Below are 19,610 nucleotides of genomic sequence, written 5' to 3' on the forward strand. Positions count from 1 at the left end.
ATTCAAAATATAATCAGTATTAGTTTATATTACTTTATTTACTTTAATTACTTAGTTTTTGTACTATAAAAAATGTTAGTAAGAAGGCAAAGGGTTAAATTACAAAGCTTCCTGCAACCAATTTTACATTTGTGCAGGGCGGGCACTCAACACTGTTTTTATCAGCAGTTATCTTTCAAATCAGCACAGACACACATTGCACGTTATTCTACAAGGATACACTGTGGAATTTCCAACCTTTTGAAAGAGAAGCTGAAGACCTTTGTTCAATAACAGCAACAAGAGAAAATTCAGAGGAGGAAAACTTTATAGTTTGTACCAGGTGAAGAATGAGAAAGGGACCAGACTAAGCAGTGATATAAGCACCGAGGACACTCGAACACTATAAAGTTCTTGCAAAAACACCAACAATTATTTTGAGGGAGGACGAAGACCACTCACAGTGTGCAGCAGGTACCACGGTACATGTTGCATCTGTAACCAACTGTAACACACTCAAGCTAAATAGCAATAGCATGCTAACATAACACAGTGTCTTTATGCCAGCTTGGCACCAAATCGTTGTGACCCGTCATATTACACAAATTTAACAAAGGTGTCAACTAACGTTTATTAAACTGTTGAACCAACTCATCCCTCTCATGAAATTAAGATCAGAGTGGGCTCGTTGTTTTTCCAGCCACCTGTACAGCACCAGTGGTAATAATTAGGCTAACGGAATTAAAAGTAGCAGCACAGGAAGTGTCCTAATTGTGTTCGATTTTTTTTTTCTTTTAGATGTTTTTAAGGACAAGGGTAGCCCTGCGACAGACTGGCGACCTGTCCAGGGTGTACCCCGCCTTTCGCCCTATGACAGCTGGGATAGGCTCCAGCGCCCCCCGTGACCCTGAAAAGGATAAGCGGAAGCGAATGGATGGATGGATGGATGTTTTTAAGGAGAAATATAGCAAAGTGAACTGTGTTGTTGTTGTATTACAGCAGTACTATGGTACTATAAGTGTAGCTAGTGTTTTATTAAGCTCTATTACAGCTCTATCTTAAGCTCTTAAGCTCAATATTCAAATCCATCAGTATGTGCATCTATAATTAACAGTATATTGTTTACTATTACATTTTATGGATATTTAAAAAATGATAATTCCATTATGTTTATGTCAGACTATACATAAAAACCATTATACAGTTGATACAATAAACGGTAATGAACAGTAGATACTAGTTTAATAAAAGTATTTTTACTATTTTTTTTATTTTAGTTTCATAGGCGCTGTATCATATTATTACAATCACTATGAAATAAACAACATGAATGACATAATAAGCCCCACTAAAGAGGACCTTTCAGTGATTTTAGGCCTGAGTAATTATACCAGGACAGTGTTCGACCACATTATTGGATCATTTCATTGTTTTAACACATCTAAGTACATTTTATTTTGTAAATACAGAAACTTTTGAGACTGTTTGGCCTCCCAGTGTATGTATACAAAACACCGTAACAACAAACTCTGCTAACACCCTTATTATGCCACTAAACATATGTCTTTAAAGAACACATAGAAGCTTTGAATAAACACACCTGATCCAGCCCTAACTATATACTTTTTCAAAAAGGACAGTTGTAAGTCTAGTCGTAAAGGGAGAGAGGGTGTCTGTCTCCCCAGTCCAAACCGGAAGCTGGCCCCATAGAATAAGGGACCGAAGGCTCTGCCTCCCTTTCTCCTGTTACGTACACTAGGAGCCACAACAAGCTCGCCGTCTGAGAGCCACGGGTTCTCAGGGATGATGCGGTGCTATAAGATTATTACGATAACATGGGTCTGATTAGTGAAGACCGTGTATGTGAGGAGCAGGATTCTGACAGAAACTGAACAGTATTCCTGAAAAACTCTGTTTTTGTCTGATCATTTCTTAATAACAAGTAATGAGCACGTCACTAATTTTATATAGTATATGCAAAGAAATCCGACCATAAATTATATGTAATAATCACAAATGACTTTCATCTCTGCTACAAAATACGTACACTGAAGGGGGTTAAATTTGTCCTCAAGAAACAAACTGAAAAAGAATGAAGTTGACATCAAGGCGTAATGAGTTGGTTGTAAACATGTAAGACTCCATTCAGTCCCCACGAGAAGGCGGCAGCAGGGAGAATCTCAGGGTTTGACTCAGGAACTGAAGCTGTATGACGACTGTTGTACATATTTCAGGATGTCGGTGTGGCAGTTTGAGCTCCAGCTGATCTGGCTGTCTGGGGTATTAATGCTTAATATCTGGAGTTAAGAGCACACTTGTTGCCAAAAGCTGTGATTTAATTGGTCAGATCTGTTCATTTGCATCAGCAGAATCTGATAAAACTAAGATTAGTTAATAAATAAATAAATAAATGCAAAAGTAACAAAATTTTTTCACAGATTTTATACAGCCACCGTAGCCAGGCTGATAAGTATTAGTCAATCATTAGTGAAGATCTGCTTATGTCCACAGTATTTTATAGAAATATTTCATAAGAGATTAGAACACGCCCGGGTGGTAAACTTTGAATTATAACTATGTAACTTGGTGCAGCATGGTGGCCCTGTTTGCCTCACAGCAGGAAGGTCCTGGGCACAAATCCACTATATGCCTGTGTGGGTTCTCTCTGGGTATAATGGCTTCCTCTCACAGTCCAAAGACATGCACTTAGTTTGTTAATAGTAGGTTAACTAGTGATATTAAATAGGTGTGAATGATTGTCAGTCTGTGTTGGCCCTGCAACAGGTTGGTGACCTGTCCAAGGTGTGCCCTGCCTCTTCCCTTGGACCTGAACCTTTTTAATAAAGTATGGCTGTTGAAAATCTCTACCACAACAAGGTAGTAAAATATATGCACTGCGTACATGTACTTTAATGTATAACAGCTCCGTTTTTTCAGACACTAACCACCATTTAATACATAAACATTATACAGGAAGTGGCAGAAATAAGGGTTAATAAGTTCTCCAGGCTGCACCTGTCGTGATACTGCAGGTTGTTACAATACAAAGTCATCAAAGGTGGTTTTTAGTCAGTGAAAGGACAGTGTAAGCAGGGTAAAAGTCAAACCTATAACATTATTGCTGTACCAAGCAGCTTTATAGTAAAAAGCAAGTAAAAAGTTGTAGTGTAAAAGCTGATAGCTGAAGTTAAATATAAATATTTTGTGGCTTCAAAAGTCGCAGACACTCAGTCAAAAACCTTGCAGGCGACTGGTGTGTTATTGTGATGTAATTCATGATTGTCAAGGTCAAGATTTGATTTATTTATTTAAACCTTATATATCACCCGTCTTTTCCCCCAGCCGGAAACAGACTACATTTAATCTTGTGCAAAATTAGCCTGAAAATGTCAGGTTAATCAAAAACAGCCACACAAGTGTTGCAGTCCTTGAACTTTAGACACAAAGACGTAATGGAAGTAACAAACTCACCACCTGCGTTTGCTGGGATATCTCGTCCATTTTTCCTGATTTATCCACTGCTAATATTAGGTCTCTGACATACGGTTGATTTTATTTCTTCCCCGGTAAACAAGAAAATGCTCCTCTTGACAGCATATGTGTCAAACAGTAATGAAACAGCAAGTGCACATGCATGAGGAAGTGCAGCTGTTGAAACGTGTGGTTGACGGACTTCACTCTCAGACTGGGATTTCCTCTTTCAGTGTTAAACCACGGTACAGTGACGCAAGCAGCACAATGCTGTTGTGTGCCGTGCAGTCAAACCTGTTCTTTAACTGTATAACTGGTTAAGCGTTGTATTTCTTGGAACATTTATTTTAAGAGCGTGTATAGACCTGCCAGGGTTGTAATCTAATACTGCACAATCTGTCGGCGAGCTTTACGGGCCTGGTGAATGTTGTTTGTTGTAAAAAGTGCTTTGACTTCTCTGAATGAGCCGAAAAGTGCAACAGGAATTTTACTTGTACAGCACATGTCATTATGTTCAAATCGAGGTAACTTAAGGCAGCTTCAAACAAACTTGGATCTAGTTCTAGGACTAGGTGGGACAAAATGTACAGGGTTCAAACCACAGAGCTTTGTGAATTTATACAAAGATTTGAAAGGCATTTCTTAAGGCATTGGAGGCAAAAGAAGAGAACTCAGTGCTGAGGTAACATGGTCACATTTCTGTGAACCTGTAAGCACTCTGGCTGGTGCTGATGATGAGTCCTGCAAAAAGTGCATTTTCTGTCCCTCTTTTTCTGTTGATGTAAAGATCAACTGCAATTTGAGATTTTTTGATATTAGCAAAATATTCTAAAATGAATTTCTCAAAATGCACTATGGTGACAAAAGCATTTGCTCATCTGCCTTCACATGCGTATGAATTTGAACGATATCCTGTTCTTAATCTGCAGGGTTTAATAAGATTTTGTTCCAAGCTTTGCAGATATAACAACTCCAACTGTTCTGGAAAGGCTTTCCACAATGTTCAGGAGAATTTCTGGCCATTATGCCAGAAGCGCATTTGTGTCATCAGACACTGATGTTGGATGAGAGGGCCTGGCTCGCAGTCTCGTCCCCATCGTGTTCTACGGGATTGAGGCTGTGCAGCTCCGTCAGTTCTTCCACACTAATCTCACTCATTCATGTTGTTTTGGACAGCTTTGTGGACTGGTGCGTAGTTATGCTGGTGCAGGAAGGGGCCAACCCCAAATTATTCCCACTAAACTGTCCATGGTGGTTCGATCCCTGGCCTCTTCAGTTTGTATGCCAAATATCTTAGGGCATGATACTAACCTCAGGTTGCTCTCTGATGCATCCATTGGAGTATAAATATGGCATGGTATGAATGGCTAGTAGTGAAAGGTGCCTTGCTTGCTCAGGTACAGTAGAGAAGAGCTATATAAGGTCCATTTACCATTGATCTTGGTATGCTGGTAAGCACCGACCATTTTGCTCGCTGTGTCAGATGCTGATCATGACCCTCACCTATGGTCACAAGTTGTGGGTAGTGACCGAAAGAACAAGATCGGGGATACGAGCAGCAGAAATGGGTTTCCTCTGAAGGGTGGCTGGCCTCTCCCTTAGAGATAGGGTGAGGAGTTCGGCCATCCGGGAGGGGCTCAGAGTAGAGCCGTTCTCCTTCACATCGAACGGAGCCAGTTGAGATGGTTCGGGCATCTGACAAGGATGCCTCCTGGGTGAGGTGTTCCGGGCATGTCCCACCGGGAGGAGGCCCCGGGGCAGACCCAGGACACGCTGGAGAGATTATATCTCTCGGCTGGGAATGCCTTGGTGTTTCTCCAGACAAGCTGGAGGAGGTGGCAGGGGAGAGAGAGGTCTGGGCTTCTCTGCTTGGGCTGCTGCCCCCACGACCCCGCCCCGGCTAAGCAGAAGAAAATTGATGGATGGATCATGTGTCTTTGTGGTTGGTCATGCAGTTCTAGATTTTTGTAACCTGGCACATTGCACCGCGGCCGGGTTGAAGACACGGGCGTATGATCGTGTCAGTTTTTCCCAGCATTTTATGATGTTCCAGTACAGAAATGTAGATACATACAGATATACAGAGGGAGACGTTGGAACAGTTTGAAAACTTGAGTTTGTAAAAAAAAAATGTAACAAAGTCTTGGTTTGTGTTTTAACTTCCTCTCCTCCCATATCATTGCTTATGTGGCATCTAAATGGTGACAACAGAGGCTTCCTTCCTTAACGGCAGGTGTAAGTACAAGTGACTGTGAAACGAGGTTGTGGTGGCGAGCAACCATTGTGGCGGGATTTCCTTTCACTCCAAATTCACTGCCAATACTGAAAAACATCGCCACACCATAAGTCCCCCTCTACCAAACTTGACAGTTGGCACAGTGCAGTCAGACACGTTCTGTTCTCCTGGCAGCCACCAAACCCACACTGGATTCGTCAGTCCAGAGAACCATGGCTCGAGAATCCAATGGCGGTGACATAAGCACAGGATGCAATGGCTGCAGCTGAAAGTGACTTCTATCAGGTAAACATGTTTGCTGAGGGCTTTTTTGGTGCATGAATACAAAATTACAAGTTCTCCATAAAGTGACTTGTGCTGCTGTTAAGCCATTAATAATTGAAAAAACTTTGGCAAAAATGTATTTTATCTACTGAGTGAGACCTCGTACAAATCCGTAACACATATATTATGATATATATTTTTTTTAAAAACCCAAAAAACTAGTTTGCACACGCTGGGGTTAGCGTGACACTATAACTAAAAGAATGTAATTTCTATATATACATTTCTAATATACATGAAATTCTCTCTTACATTCATGATAAATAAAAAAAGAATAGGGTCAGCTTATATTTCCTTCTAATCATTTATTGGATTGTGTTGCAGTCTGAAAAATGTGGAAGTTGCAAACACACTTCAGTCAGATCATTAAGACGATTAACAGAGAGGGACTTTTTACTGATGATGTGATGCTTTCAAGTATTAATGATTATTGTGGTGTGCTTCATATGGTATTCGTGGTTAGCACATCCTGGCCAGGCGGTACATGTTCTCATGGCCTCCTTGTGGTGCTCTCCAGTTTAGTCCCAGAGTCCAAAAATATGGCAGGGTAAGTGATGGTTCTAACGTTAATGTGATGATTGTCTGTGTCTGCCTCTCACTCTGTGGCAGCTGAGATGTCACTATGAAAGAGAAGGGTGCAAATTAAGCATTTATTTCATTTTGTTTTTAATATAATTATTTTAGCTAGATTCATATTTTTGGTATGTTCCAAACACAAACATGTCTTGCAAAAATACCTTAAAACTGGTGAAAATTAAACACAGATGAAGGATAGCTGGTTCCTCCATACACAGATAGCTACCACAGAATTTGATTCACTGCAACTGAAGCATGAACCTATCACAGCAAGGCATTTTTTATCAACCCCAGTATCCAGAGCAATGAGTTATATGTGTGTGTGTGTGTATATATATATATATATATATATATATATTTTATTTTATTTTTTTAAAGCTGAGTTGCTTTGGAACCAGCCTGAATGGCAGCTGGATGACAGATGGTTTTTGCATGTCACCTTCATTCTGTATGGATTCTGGATGTAGACACTTAGTCAAGCACATAGTTAAGTTACTCAGAACATCTCCATTACATCAGGATTTCTTCACTAATACTGTAAATACTGGTGATATATATCCCGCACAAAACAGTGAATCAGCAGATTTAGTTTTTAGTATTATAATTTTATCACTATCTCATTATTTGGGACGTTACTTTAGGGAGTAGCAACATCCAATAAGTTCATGAACTGACCAATCAGTATTGTCCAGACCATAAAATATACAGTGGCTTGCAAAAGTATTCAGCCCCCTTGAACAGCCTTGAAACAGAATTCCACGTGAAAGACCAACACAAAGTGGTGTACACGTGAGAAGTGGAACGAAAATCATACATGATTCCAAACATTTTTTGCAAATAAATAACTGCAAAGTGGGGTGTGCGTAATTATTCAGCCTCCTTTGGTCTGAGTGCAGTCAGTTGCCCATAGACATTGCCTGATGAGTGCTAATGACTAAATAGAGTGCACCTGTGTGTAATCTAATGTCAGTACAAATACAGCTGCTCTGTGACGGCCTCAGAGGTTGTCTAAGAGAATATTGGGAGCAACAACACCATAAAGTCCAAAGAACACACCAGACAGGTCAGGGATAAAGTTATTGAGAAATTTAAAGCAGGCTTAGGCTATAAAAAGATTTCCCAAGCCTTGAACATCCCACGGAGCACTGTTCAAGCTATCATTCAGAAATGGAAGGAGTATGGCACAACTGTAAACTTACCAAGACAAGGCCGTCCACCTAAACTCACAGGCCGAACAAGGAGAGCGCTGATCAGTAATGCAGCCAAGAGGCCCATGGTGACTCTGGACGAGCTGCAGAGATCTATAGCTCAGGTGGGGGAATCTGTCCATAGGACAACTATTAGTCGTGCACTGCACAAAGTTGGCCTTTATGGAAGAGTGGAAGAGTTTGCAGTTTGCCACAAATCATGTGGGGGACACAGCAAACATGTGGAAGAAGGTGCTCTGGTCAGATGAGACCAAAATGGAACTTTTTGGCCAAAATGCAAAACGCTATGTGTGGCAGAAAACTAACACTGCACATCACTCTGAACACACCATCCCCACTGTCAAATATGGTGGTGGCAGCATCATGCTTCTCTTCAGCAGGGACAGGGAAGCTGGTCAGAGTGGATGGGAAGATGGATGGAGCCAAATACAGGGCAATCTTGGAAGAAAGCCTCTTGGAATCTAGAGACATACCCTAAAAGACTGGCAGCTGGAATTGCAGCAAAAGGTGGTTCTACAAAGTATTGACTCTGGGGGCTGAATAATTACGCACACCCCACTTTGCAATTATTTATTTGTAAAAAATGTTTGGAATCATGTATGATTTTTGTTCCACTTCTCACATGTGCACCACTTTGTGTTGGTCTTTCACGTGGAATTCCAATAAAATTGATTCATGTTTGTGGCTGTAATGTGACAAAATGTGGAAAAGTTCAAGGGGGCCGAATACTTTTGCAAGCCACTGTATACAGAGTAAATACATAATAGTGTCTTAAACCCTACATTCTCTTGTTTCTTTGGCCAAGTGTTTCTGTTGACTAATGATAGAGCATGTTCTTTTCTGTCACTCAGCAAACACACATCTGTTTATGGAGTTAAAAACTACATGTAGCTTATTTTAAATGTGCTACTTTCTCCAAACAGTGTGTGTCTGATGCAATATTTAATACTATTAAATAATGCAAAGCTTACCCTTTCCTCTCTAAATTTGTCACACACTTATCACATCTGCCACCACATCCTGTTCATCAGGCATTTTAAAGTCTTGTGTTCTGTGTTGCATTATTGGCACTGTGGCTTTATAAAAGCTCTTCACCCTGTGAAAGATGGAACTGTTTCTCTCTTCATTCTGACTTTGACACTGGACGTTTTGTCTTTTAAACTAACCACAATAGATGATAGCGTGCCAATAAGGTGATGGGTAGCAAATGTATTATGATGCATAATTTGCATTTTCTTTGGAGCAGATCTGTTGGTATGATACAGGAAGTTATGTAAATGACGAGTTGTTGCAACTATGAGATGGGTGGGTGTGCCTGGGTATGTGCTGTGTGCGTTTATATGTTACACATCTCTGATGGTTTAAAGACTTTGTGCTGCTACACTTTACAGCAAACAATGTCATTGCTCAGCCTGTACCAAACATGATGAGTGCTGCCAGAGAGTAGAGCTGTTCTAAAGTTTTACATGGTGGATAATATATCAAGCACATTGTTTGTAGAAAGATTTTTAAAACAACTGGTTTCAGTCTAAAGTGTTTTATCCTCTAATGATCTAGAGTTTAGTAAGCTTTTTCTCAGTGGTAAGGAATATAAGGTCCCACTTTATGTGACGTCTGTGTGATATTTACTAGTCCATGATTGAGATGGAGATCTGAGTACAGTGAGCTCACTGTTATGTTCTAGAGACCAGCTTGAAATGTTATGAGTTTTGTGACATGATGTACATGTAAATGGAGAGTCCTCTTCACATGCTGAGGTTAATTATGGAGTTCCACAGGCTTCAGTGCTAGGACCAATTCTGTTCACATTACACATGCTTCCCATAGTATATACAACCATGAAGCTAGATAACACACATCAATTAGTTACACTGCAGGAATGTCTTAAAGACATAAAGACCTGGATGGCCGCTAACTTTCTGCTTCTTGATTCAGCTCAAACAGAGGTTATTGTACTCGGCCCTAAATATCTTACAGATATGGAATCTAACCAGATTCTTACTCTGGATGGCATTATCTTGGCCTCCAGTAACACTGTGATGAACCTTGGAGTCATTTTTGACCAGGACATGTCCTTCAATGCACATATTATACAAACTAAACCCTTTGACACAAGCCAGGGTGGGTCAATGCCTTCATGTTTTTTTACGACAAAATTCTGACCCTACCATCCAAATATTCTAGAGCAGATACAAAACAGTTATTAGGCTTTTAAGTAAGTTATTAATTAACAGAAAACCCCCTCAAAAGTTTAATAAGCTAAACCTTTATTATTTGTGTTAGCTTATAATTTTTGTTCCTATTAGTTGTACACAGTCTAGTAAGAATATTAACTTCACAAACTTCACAAAACATCCCCTGCTTAGCCTACATAATATATTGATTGCCAGTGATAACAAAGCAGATTTTTAATATTTGGTGATTAATCCTGTATTACCGTATTTTTTGGACCATAAGGCCCTCCAGATTATGAAGCACATTAAGCAAAACAAAACAGTCAGATAAGTAAAACTTTACTCAACTCATTCCTCATTGATTCAATAATGTTGAATTCTCTGGCAACTGCTCTATTCCCATGTTGTTGTAGTATATTAATGACTAACCTCGTATTGTGGATGGATTATCTCAGTTGTTCTGCTGACTGAAGTTTGGTCCATTTACAGCATCCTGCCATGCGATTGCATTTGTCCCTAACCATCGGGAACCCTCACGTTAACTTTTATCGAGTAGAAAAAAGTTAGCGTTCATCCTCCAGCTTCACTATGTTTATGTTATGCTAGAGCTAGCGATCACATAGCACAGCGGTCCCCAACCCCCGGGCCTCAGACCGGTACCGGTCCGTGAGTCATTTGGTACCGGGCCGCGAGAGTTGAGGCTCAGGTGTGAAATGTATGGTTTACAGGATTTTTATCGGTTTTCAGCGTTATTTTGTTATCGTTTTTATTGTTAACTCAGTTTTCCTGGGTCTTTTCACGTGTGTTATGAATAAATCTTCTTTTTTTTCGGTGTCGCGGATAAATACAACAAAATAAAACTAGTACCGGTACCGAAAAAAAGAAGATTTATTCATAACACACGTGAAAAGACCCAGGAAAACTGAGTTAACGAAAAAAACGCTAAAAACCCTGAAAACCATGCATTTCACACCCGAGTCTCAACTCTCGCGGCCCAGTACCAAATGACTCATGGACCGGTCCGAGGCCCGGGGGTTGGGGACCGCTGGTCTAGACCACAATACTAAATTTTGCTCTACAAGGGCCTAATATCCACTTTTCAGAAACTACATTAGGTAAAAAGATAATTCTTTGTTTTTATATTCATCAGGTCCCAATCAGCCCAAATAGCAAAGAGAAATTAAATATGCATGCCATGAAAGAGTTCAGGCCTTATGAGGTTCAATGACACATGATGAAAATACTCATGTTAGTGTTTAATTTTAAAAAAAATCATCTGATTAGAAAAATAATAATCTCTTTCAAGTTGTTTTGTTCACCATAGGTTCACAGCCCATCACACTCAAATGTCCACATCTTTTAAGACTCCCCAGCTGAATAGGCTGTGCCTGTTGACCCTAGCTGGCTGTTTATCCCAGATTAGCGTCTCCTCAAACATGGTGAGAACCTCCTCACAGAAAGGCCCCCGCCACATGGTTGAGTCAGACTCAGGAACTTCTTGGCGTGAGACAGTAGTGCTAACCCCTGCACCACCGCAGAGTCATGGGATAAGTACCTTTAAAAAAAGCCCCTAAATATTAGCCTCAAATCTCAAACATGTTTCTTTTACAGTAGTAGGGGGAAACTACAGCTCAGTACATTTCTTTGACTTTGTCTCAGGCTGCCCTATCCATTATGGGTTTGGGGTACCAGAGAAGCTATAAAGATGGTCACTGTGTAAGAAAGTTTTTCACGCTGAAGGAAACTATGATTTAGTAGCCTGAATAAAGGATTTTGCCCCACGCACAATACACAATGATTGGGAAAAACACCAATCATAACCCTATGAAACATATAAGACAAAACACACACACACTTAAAGTCTATGCTTTTTACAAAGAAAATGACATAAAAGTGTACCAGCAACTCACAAACTATCATTAGATTCTGATTCAGATGTTGATCAGAGCTTGCTGCTGCACATTTTGTCAGCTTGTCTTTTCATGCTTCTTTATAGCAGGAAGTGTTGAATGTAAAGAAGCTAGGTATTTGTTCACTTTGTTTGACACTTAATAACTTAACAACATGAAGCTGTAAGCTATGATGCTCTATGAAGAGCCTTTAATTTCAAAAATTCAACTGATCCTCCAAGCAAAGTGTTAAAGTTTTGATAACCTTAGAGAGCTAAGCCAATTTCAGAAGGTGAATATAAGATGGAGACCCCTGGTGGCTCAATCTGGCACTTTCCCCTGACTATGCAACAATCTTTTTCCTCACAATCTGCTGGATTTATTCCTTCAATCATCTGTATACATGTCTAAGGAGCTTGAAAAGAAAAGTGTCTGGACTTCTTTAAATGTCTTGAAAACTTTTCATCCAAGAAGCTTCTTCAGTTCTAACAACAACTGGTGAAGACTCCCTGATTTTATGTCCTATTGGGAGTGTTCCTCCAGAGGGTTGTCGACCCAGTATTGATCATGTGCCTAATCACATGAGCATAGGTGTAAACAGGTGCAACAGCTGTTGCAAAGATTCTTGTTTTTTCGTACCCTTTCTTCCTCACACTCCCTCACCTCACCAGATTCACCTTGTTTCCTTTTCTCACCTTTGATTGGCTTTGGAGTTTGCCCTTAATTGCACTCACCTACCACACACTGACTATCAGCCAAGGTTTTGGGTTAAGATGGCTTCTTTCACTTCTTTTTCAAACATTCTGTCTTTTCTGTCCAACATGTGAACATTGGCGTCCTCAAAGAGTGACCTTTGACCTTTAAATGCAGCTTGACAGCCGAGTCTTGCACTCTTCACTACACTGCACAGCTACGCTGTGTTGTTTACTTTGTGTTTAGGATGAACCAGCATGTGTCTGAAGTACACTGAGATGTCGTGCTTGGAGAAGAGTTTCCTGAGATTCTCTGATAAACCTGAGATAAGGAATGACGATGTTGTTCCGTTTGTCCTTCTGTTTCTCCCTAATTGATGTGTGACCAATACGTATTAGCTCATCCTGTTCTATTCTATTTCAGATCTGATGATTCTGAGACGTACTATTTGCTAATCATTCCAAGATGGATCCAGAAGGCTTTTGTTCGCTGGAGTTGGACTCAGTGCACATACTTCACCCTGACTGTTTGATCACACAGATCTGTGTAATTTGATTGTTATGTTTAATTAATCTATCTGTATACCTCACGATATCAGATTAACAATATAGCTTCTCACAGGACCTGCTGTTTTTCCTGCTATCTTTTAAACTGCATTGAAACAAATCCCACAGTTCATGTTGACCTGCTGTTGCTTTCACACACTTTGTCTTCCTTTTATGTACCTGAAATCACTGACTCTGTTTGAAGTGCAGTTTTTGGCACTTTGCTCAGGGCTATATTTTTCAGCTACTGAAGCTGCTGCCTGCATACACTACTGACAAGAGAAGAAAATAAAATCAGCCACAGAAAAGCAGTAAAATTAACTGGTTTCGATTTACTCTCCGTCTCCTGGTTTCAGTCCAGCAAAACACAAAGGTGGTGCTGTAACCAGTATCTGTTTTGTTTGCTGTGTGACATGTAAAAACACATTGTGTCAGAGATGATTAAACAACAGATAAAACAGAAGTCGGAGACAAAATGGTTCTGAATGTTTGTAATGTAACACTCTCCTGGATACGCTAAACAATGATCTTCTTGTTTATGTAGGTAGCGTTCTGTACAGTGCAGCCCAGCACTCCCATTTTAGATCATCACAGGCCTTTTGATCCTTTCTGTAATAGAACATCGAACATCTTTGCTCTCATCAGTTTTAGTTTTTGTCTCTTTTGATGATATCCTTCTCTGGTTTTCTCAGTTTTCAGTAGTTTTATTATTTTTATCAATAGTATTCCTTTAATTTAAGTTTTCTTTTCTCCCCTCTGTTTCCATGGTTAAGACTGTCTCTGTTGGATATTGTCATGTGTCATGTGTACATGACATTTAGCTTCCTCTGTCTCATCATCTTTGATCTCTTTCAGATCTGTCTTGTTACCTTGGTGTTTCCCATCTCCCTGAATTCCAACTGTATTTACGCCCACAGTTTACCTTAAACTTTGTTGATTGAAACTGGTGGGAGGAGAGATGCTGACGGTGTTGGGAGTGTGTGGCGTGAAGTTTCTTCAGTTTGATTAACTATAAAAAATTGGACTTGATTTGGATAATGGTTATTAGATTTGATAAACTGTACAGGAGGACAAGAGGAGGCGGGCAGGTTTCAGCCAAAGGCCTGTACAGGCCTGGTAAACCACAAACTCATGGCCTACCTCTTGGCCTCGGTTATCGTTCAGGAAGTATTAAGAAACTGCAAACAAGAAGCCACCACTGCCATCATTGTGTACTATCAGAGCCAGCCTCATGCCTGCAGCTGGTGAGTGGAATTTGGGAGGGTGGAGCAGAGGCAAAAGGAAAGAGTGTGGAGATGCTTCTCCAGATAGTGAGAATCTACCTCAAAACAAGGAGGAGGGATTTAAAGTGTTTGTTAACGTAAAAGAAGGTGGCAGGTTCTCTTCTGCCAATCCTTTGAAGTTTGTATGGGTAAGAGAGCGAATGGTAGAGGGTCTACCCCAGTACTCCTCACCTTTAAAGATGGTTTTTTACCAAAATAATGCTGGCATACAGAAGCTTCACTGTGAAAGAGTGTGAGAAGGAGGTAAAGCAGACTGCAGACAGTGTGACAAACAGCGGCTACTCCAACTCTCTATACGACGGGTGGCCCAGTTGATATGGGGATTGTGGCGCTTGAACCAAGGATAACCCAAGACTTTGAGAAATCAGGGGATGCGAAAACAAGAAACCGGAGAAATTCGCGATGATTGCCCGAGAGAATTAATGAGACCGGTTCCATTTCATGGGTGACCGAGGGCAAGGGCTGACCATTGAGGGCAACAACTGAAACAGGGACCTTTAGAAGCCGTGTTTTAATACCAAGGAGACGTACCAGACCGCTGCCAATCAAATTTTGTTCAGCCTCGGAGTCTAAAAGAGCTTGAATAGAGTAGGTCTTGGTGTTATTAGACAAGACAGTGGAGAGCTGCATGCGGGGAACCTGAGACCAAGAAAAGGTGCCACCCACCAGTTACTGGTGGGCCCCGCCTTTTAACCGAAGCTGGCAGGACCATCGCGTTCAGTTACAGAGTCGGTGTGTCCACGGTGTGCCAGATCACCCCCCAGGTAGCGACGGCCATCTGGGACTGTCTAGTGGACAACTTCATGGCTGTGCCTTCACCTGGAGACTGGCGGTCCATCGCAGAGGGATTTCAGGAGCGCTGGAACTTCCCTCTCTGCTGTGGAGCTCTGGATGGGAAGCACGTCCAGACAAAGGCACCCCATGTATCATATAGGAGACACACACATTGATATACACTAAATATTTATTTCATTTCTTTTTTGTGGTGCCCAAATGTATGCACCTGCTTCATTTTGTTTAAACAATTATTGCACACTTTTTGTAAATCCAGTAAACTTCTTTTCACTTCTCAAATATCACTGTGTGTGTCTCCTGTATGATATTTAACTGACATTTTTTATTGTAACAACAATTTATACAGGAAAATAATGTCTATTAACAATGTTGCCCAAACTTTTGCATCCCACTGTATTAGTATGTTTTGTCATTAGTATAATATGAAATAAATTCTACATGTGTCAAGTCATGTGCCAACATTTGCTGTGTAGTAGAACTGAGACATTAGTCATTATAAAAATTTATTTGAAAAAATATTAAAATTCTCACACAGACAAACATTAAACATAAATATATAAAATATAAGTATTTACAGAGAGACAGGAATAAAAAGGACCAGCTGCTCTCCAGAGCTCCACCACCGATGGACCGTCCTGGGACCCGTCCCTCATCTGTGTCGGAGCTGTCCTCCTTTGTGGGCCTGTAAAACAGCACAAAACACAAAGAAATGAGAAGACTGCTACTAGATTTTAATTTCAACATCGAAAAAAAAAACAAAAAACAGGATATAATCAGATTGGTTGTAGATATTTAGTAATGGTGATCACCAAGTAAAAAGCTATCAGTGCTTGCTGTACATACCTGTGGGTGCGCAGCAGGAGCTCAGGGACTGGGGAGCCAGGAGAAGCAACAGGGGATGCTCTGCTGCAGAATCAGTTGGTTCTATCAAGACTGTATTACAGTTTTTTTCAATCGCTAACAAGCGCCTACCCATACTTCAGATACTTTTTCTAAACTCTTAACACAGACTCACACCTACAAAACACAATTGAACAAATTGATAATTTTCTTCTCAAAAATACATTTTGTTAAATATATACTAACTCTTCATTTCAAAATAGAACACATCTTTCTCTGCACACACTAACTGTACAAAAACACTATAAATCTGACTCAAAATGAAATTAGTCTGTCAAAGAATAACACTTGTTTTCACTTCACAAGGTACATGCAGTCAATCAAAGTACACCAGGTTTCAAAATACTGGCTATTATTGACATTACAAAAACTGCATAGACTTTTATGTTTCAGTTTTACAGGTATTTGCATGCGAAACATGCAATCCACCATTTTGACACCAGAAATGTCTTGGTTGGTAACTGTATGTCCACATGTACAGTAATGTTCACATTCAAAAGCATTCCAGTAAAAAGCAAACAAGTTTTTGTTTCTTCACTGTTTACTACAGGAGGTACAGTAGAAACACTGTATGATAGGACAGAGAAAGTTCTACAGTATTGCTTACAGTGAACAAAATATCCATGAAACACACAAGAGCATTCTGAACAAAAAAACAACAGCAAAAAGCCAAGATAAAAAGGGGGGGAGGGGGGCTAAAAAAAGGCAAAAAATTTGCATCTAATCTCTGCGATCTTCAGGGTTAGGCCACATGTTTTCATCAACATCACATCTGATGTTATCCAAGTCGATGCACCTGGGATAAAACCGCCTGGTATGTCGGATCCACCCTTGGCAATCGTCAACTGTGATGTCCCTGGAGCCAGCATCCATGGCTTCAAGGAGGGACATCTGGTCATATGGCTGATAGTCATAAACCTTCCACCTCCATGCAGAAAAGAACTCCTCTATGGGGTTGAGGAAAGGTGAATAGGGTGGAAGGAAGAGACTTACCAGTCTTGGGTGGACTTCAAACCATGTTGTTATTGCTTGCGAGTGATGGAAAGCCACATTGTCCCAGGTAATTACAAAGGTCCTCATGTTTTCACCCTCCGGACCCTGCTCTGGAACCAGGCGCTGGTGGAGATCATTGAGAAAGGCAAGCAAGCGCTCTGTATTATAGGGTCCAACCTGACATCTGTGAAGGAGTAATCCTGCATTTGCAATTGCTGCACACATGGTAATGTTTGCCCCTCTCTGTCCTGGCACATCAACTGTGGCCCTTTTTCCAATTACATTTCGTCCACGTCGACGCCTTTTGGCCAGATTGAATCCTGCCTCATCGATGTATATGAATTCATGAGGGGCCTGGTTGGCCTCCAATTCCATAACTCTCTGAAACAAAGTTTATGTAAGTCATGTTATTACTGTATACCATACTGTACTGTAACCTAGTATTGTGTAGGTTACCTACTTGCAAAGTGCAAAGCTTATAGAACTGGACATTGGATTGAATATACACTATACCTGGACATATTGTCGTCGTAGCTCCTTGACCCTCTCACTGTTCCTCTCAAAGGGAACAGTGTAGAGCTGCTTCATCCGCACTCTGTGTTTGGACAATGTCCGCGTAATGGTTGTGAGGCTGATTCTATCGATATTGTCAAATATCTCATGGTCCGCCACAATTCTAGTTTGAATTTCACGCAGTTTTATTGCATTATTTGCAGTAACCATTTCTACAATGGCAAGCTCCTGATCATTACTGAGGAGCTTTCCTCTTCCCCCAGAGGGTGGAAGACGTTGCATTCTTTAGAAAGACAAAAAATTCAACATATGCATTACTGTATGACCATATTGACATGTCAAGTGAGAATAGAAACAATCCATGTAAAATGCAATACTTACCTGTTGGTTTGTTGAAAGATGCGTGTAAGGAAGAGGACTCCCTTACTGCATTTATTTATATTATATGTATAGCACTTTAGAGCACACCTTTCACTTTATTAAAAGCACCTTATCAAGCACTTTATTTAGCATTGCACTTTAAGCATGGATTTGCACACAAGAAGTTTAAATATTTATTGACTATTTATTGGGAATTTTAAAATCAGTTGGTGGCCTCGTTTCAGATCCTGCACAGCTGCTCCTCATCAAGGAATGTGGTGGTTGTCTGTCAGGAGAGAAGAATGGTGATTGAGATTGTGATTAAGGTTTACCAATAAGGAAAACTAATGCAAATGTGTGTGTGAAATCTAGGGATAAAAGTGGTGCAAATAAGTGTTTGTAAGTTAATGATTACTCACCTTTCTTGCCTGTGTCCTCTTCAAGGTGTTTGGGCAAATGTTTCCCCTGGGGTCCAGACACCATTTAAAGGTTCCGGGAGAGACCATTGGTAAAGAGAGTGTGGTGAATCTTTTTGTGCTTGGGTTTCTGGGTTTTTATAATATTGGGTTTGGTGTAACATTAAGTGTGAAATATTTATTAATATGTAAATGTGAAAATGTATTTATGTATTTATTTATTCTAATTAATATATTGTGTACTGTGGTGGAAGGTTGGGATTTAAGAATTTACCTGAGAGTGGAATAATGGTTAAGTCTGTGACAGCTGAACATATTTAAGGCTGCCAGTTGTCATTAGAGGTGGATTTTTGTGCTGTGAAGAAGCTCGACAAATTAATTGTTGTAAGGAGAGCTGTATAGCAAATAAATACTTTGTTCCACTACACTTGCCTTGGTCCATCTCACTGTGTTTCCAGCCGCTAAGGGCCGCCCTGTTACAATGCGTATAATGGAGGCAACCATTGACCGCCTCAAATTGGGCTGCACTCTTTCACCAGCCTCTCTTAGTGAAAGACCATGGTTGATTACATCGTCAATGATAGTGGCACGAATTTCATCACTGACTACTGTTCTTGCAGCCCTTGGAATGCCACCACCACGCATTCTTACACCTCTACCTTGCCCTCTCCTTGGGCCTTCTCTTCTCCCTGGGCCCCTTGCTCTTACTCTTCCTCGACCAGACATTACAGTGTTTGTTTTTTTTGTTTCCAAAAACATCACTCCTCAAGGTCTTGCCTTATAAACCCCACTGAGTCTAAGCCAGAATGGAAGAAGCTGTGGTTGGCCCAATTTACCCAACATAAATCAGCTGTGTGTCAATTATTCAGTTGTTTGTTTATTATCAGCTGAGATATATTTTTGATATTGATATTGTTTTTGTACTGATATCATTGCAGAAGCAGAGGTTTTTATACTGTATCTAAGGTTTGGAATATTGTTTTTGCTATTGTGGGATGTTGTGTGTTAACATTCGTAGATACTACAAAAACAGTCCATAATTTTGTTGGGAGGTATAGCTTGTCTGTTAAGAAAATGTAAGCATTGTGGAAATGTGTTCACTGACTGCATATTGGGTGAACACGACATGAAATGTGTGAATGGTATGGCCACAACAGACCGATGCTGTGCTAATTGTGTTTAGAGTTTTGCAAATGTGACAACTGTTTGGACAAACGCTTGTTAGCGACTGAAAAAAACTGTAAATGTTAACAGG

At 40.4% G+C, this 19,610-nt stretch overlaps 2 protein-coding genes across 4 annotated transcripts in view; both read right to left on the reverse strand.

Annotated features, from left to right (window-relative positions):
- dennd2da (DENN/MADD domain containing 2Da) overlaps positions 1–3,657 on the reverse strand; it is a 37,694-nt gene extending 34,037 nt beyond the window's left edge. For 2 of the 3 annotated variants that reach the window (XM_085258992.1, XM_085258989.1), the window contains exon 1: positions 3,451–3,657. In XM_085258992.1, coding sequence (XP_085115118.1) covers positions 3,451–3,480 — 30 coding nt within the window. In that variant the 5' untranslated portion in view covers positions 3,481–3,657. The remainder of the gene's footprint in view (positions 1–3,450) is intronic. The other variant, XM_085258991.1, reaches the window with a different exon arrangement.
- Positions 3,658–16,230: 12,573 nt separating this feature from the next.
- LOC146550998 (uncharacterized) lies at positions 16,231–17,977 on the reverse strand. Its single transcript, XM_085260189.1, has 3 exons — positions 17,961–17,977; positions 17,580–17,862; positions 16,231–17,447 (listed from the first exon to the last, which is right to left on the reverse strand). Exons 2-3 carry the CDS (start codon positions 17,859–17,861, stop codon positions 16,794–16,796), a joined length of 936 nt encoding a protein of 311 aa, XP_085116315.1. The 5' UTR covers position 17,862; positions 17,961–17,977; the 3' UTR covers positions 16,231–16,793.
- Positions 17,978–19,610: the final 1,633 nt, after the last annotated feature.

This window comes from Mchenga conophoros, linkage group LG20 (assembly GCF_057382185.1).
Source record: "Mchenga conophoros isolate Kocher_MC1m ecotype Shallow Benthic linkage group LG20, M_conophoros_male_GT1.1, whole genome shotgun sequence".
Taxonomy (NCBI): domain Eukaryota; kingdom Metazoa; phylum Chordata; class Actinopteri; order Cichliformes; family Cichlidae; genus Mchenga; species Mchenga conophoros.

Excerpts from the sequence above, each read along its gene's own strand:
- LOC146550998 (XM_085260189.1), bottom strand. The coding sequence starts at position 17,861 with ATGCAACGTCTTCCACCCTCTGGGGGAAGAGGAAAGCTCCTCAGTAAT. Across the intron at positions 17,448-17,579 it reads TACGACGACAATATGTCCAG|AGAGTTATGGAATTGGAGGC; the intron begins GTATAGTGTATA and ends ACTTTGTTTCAG.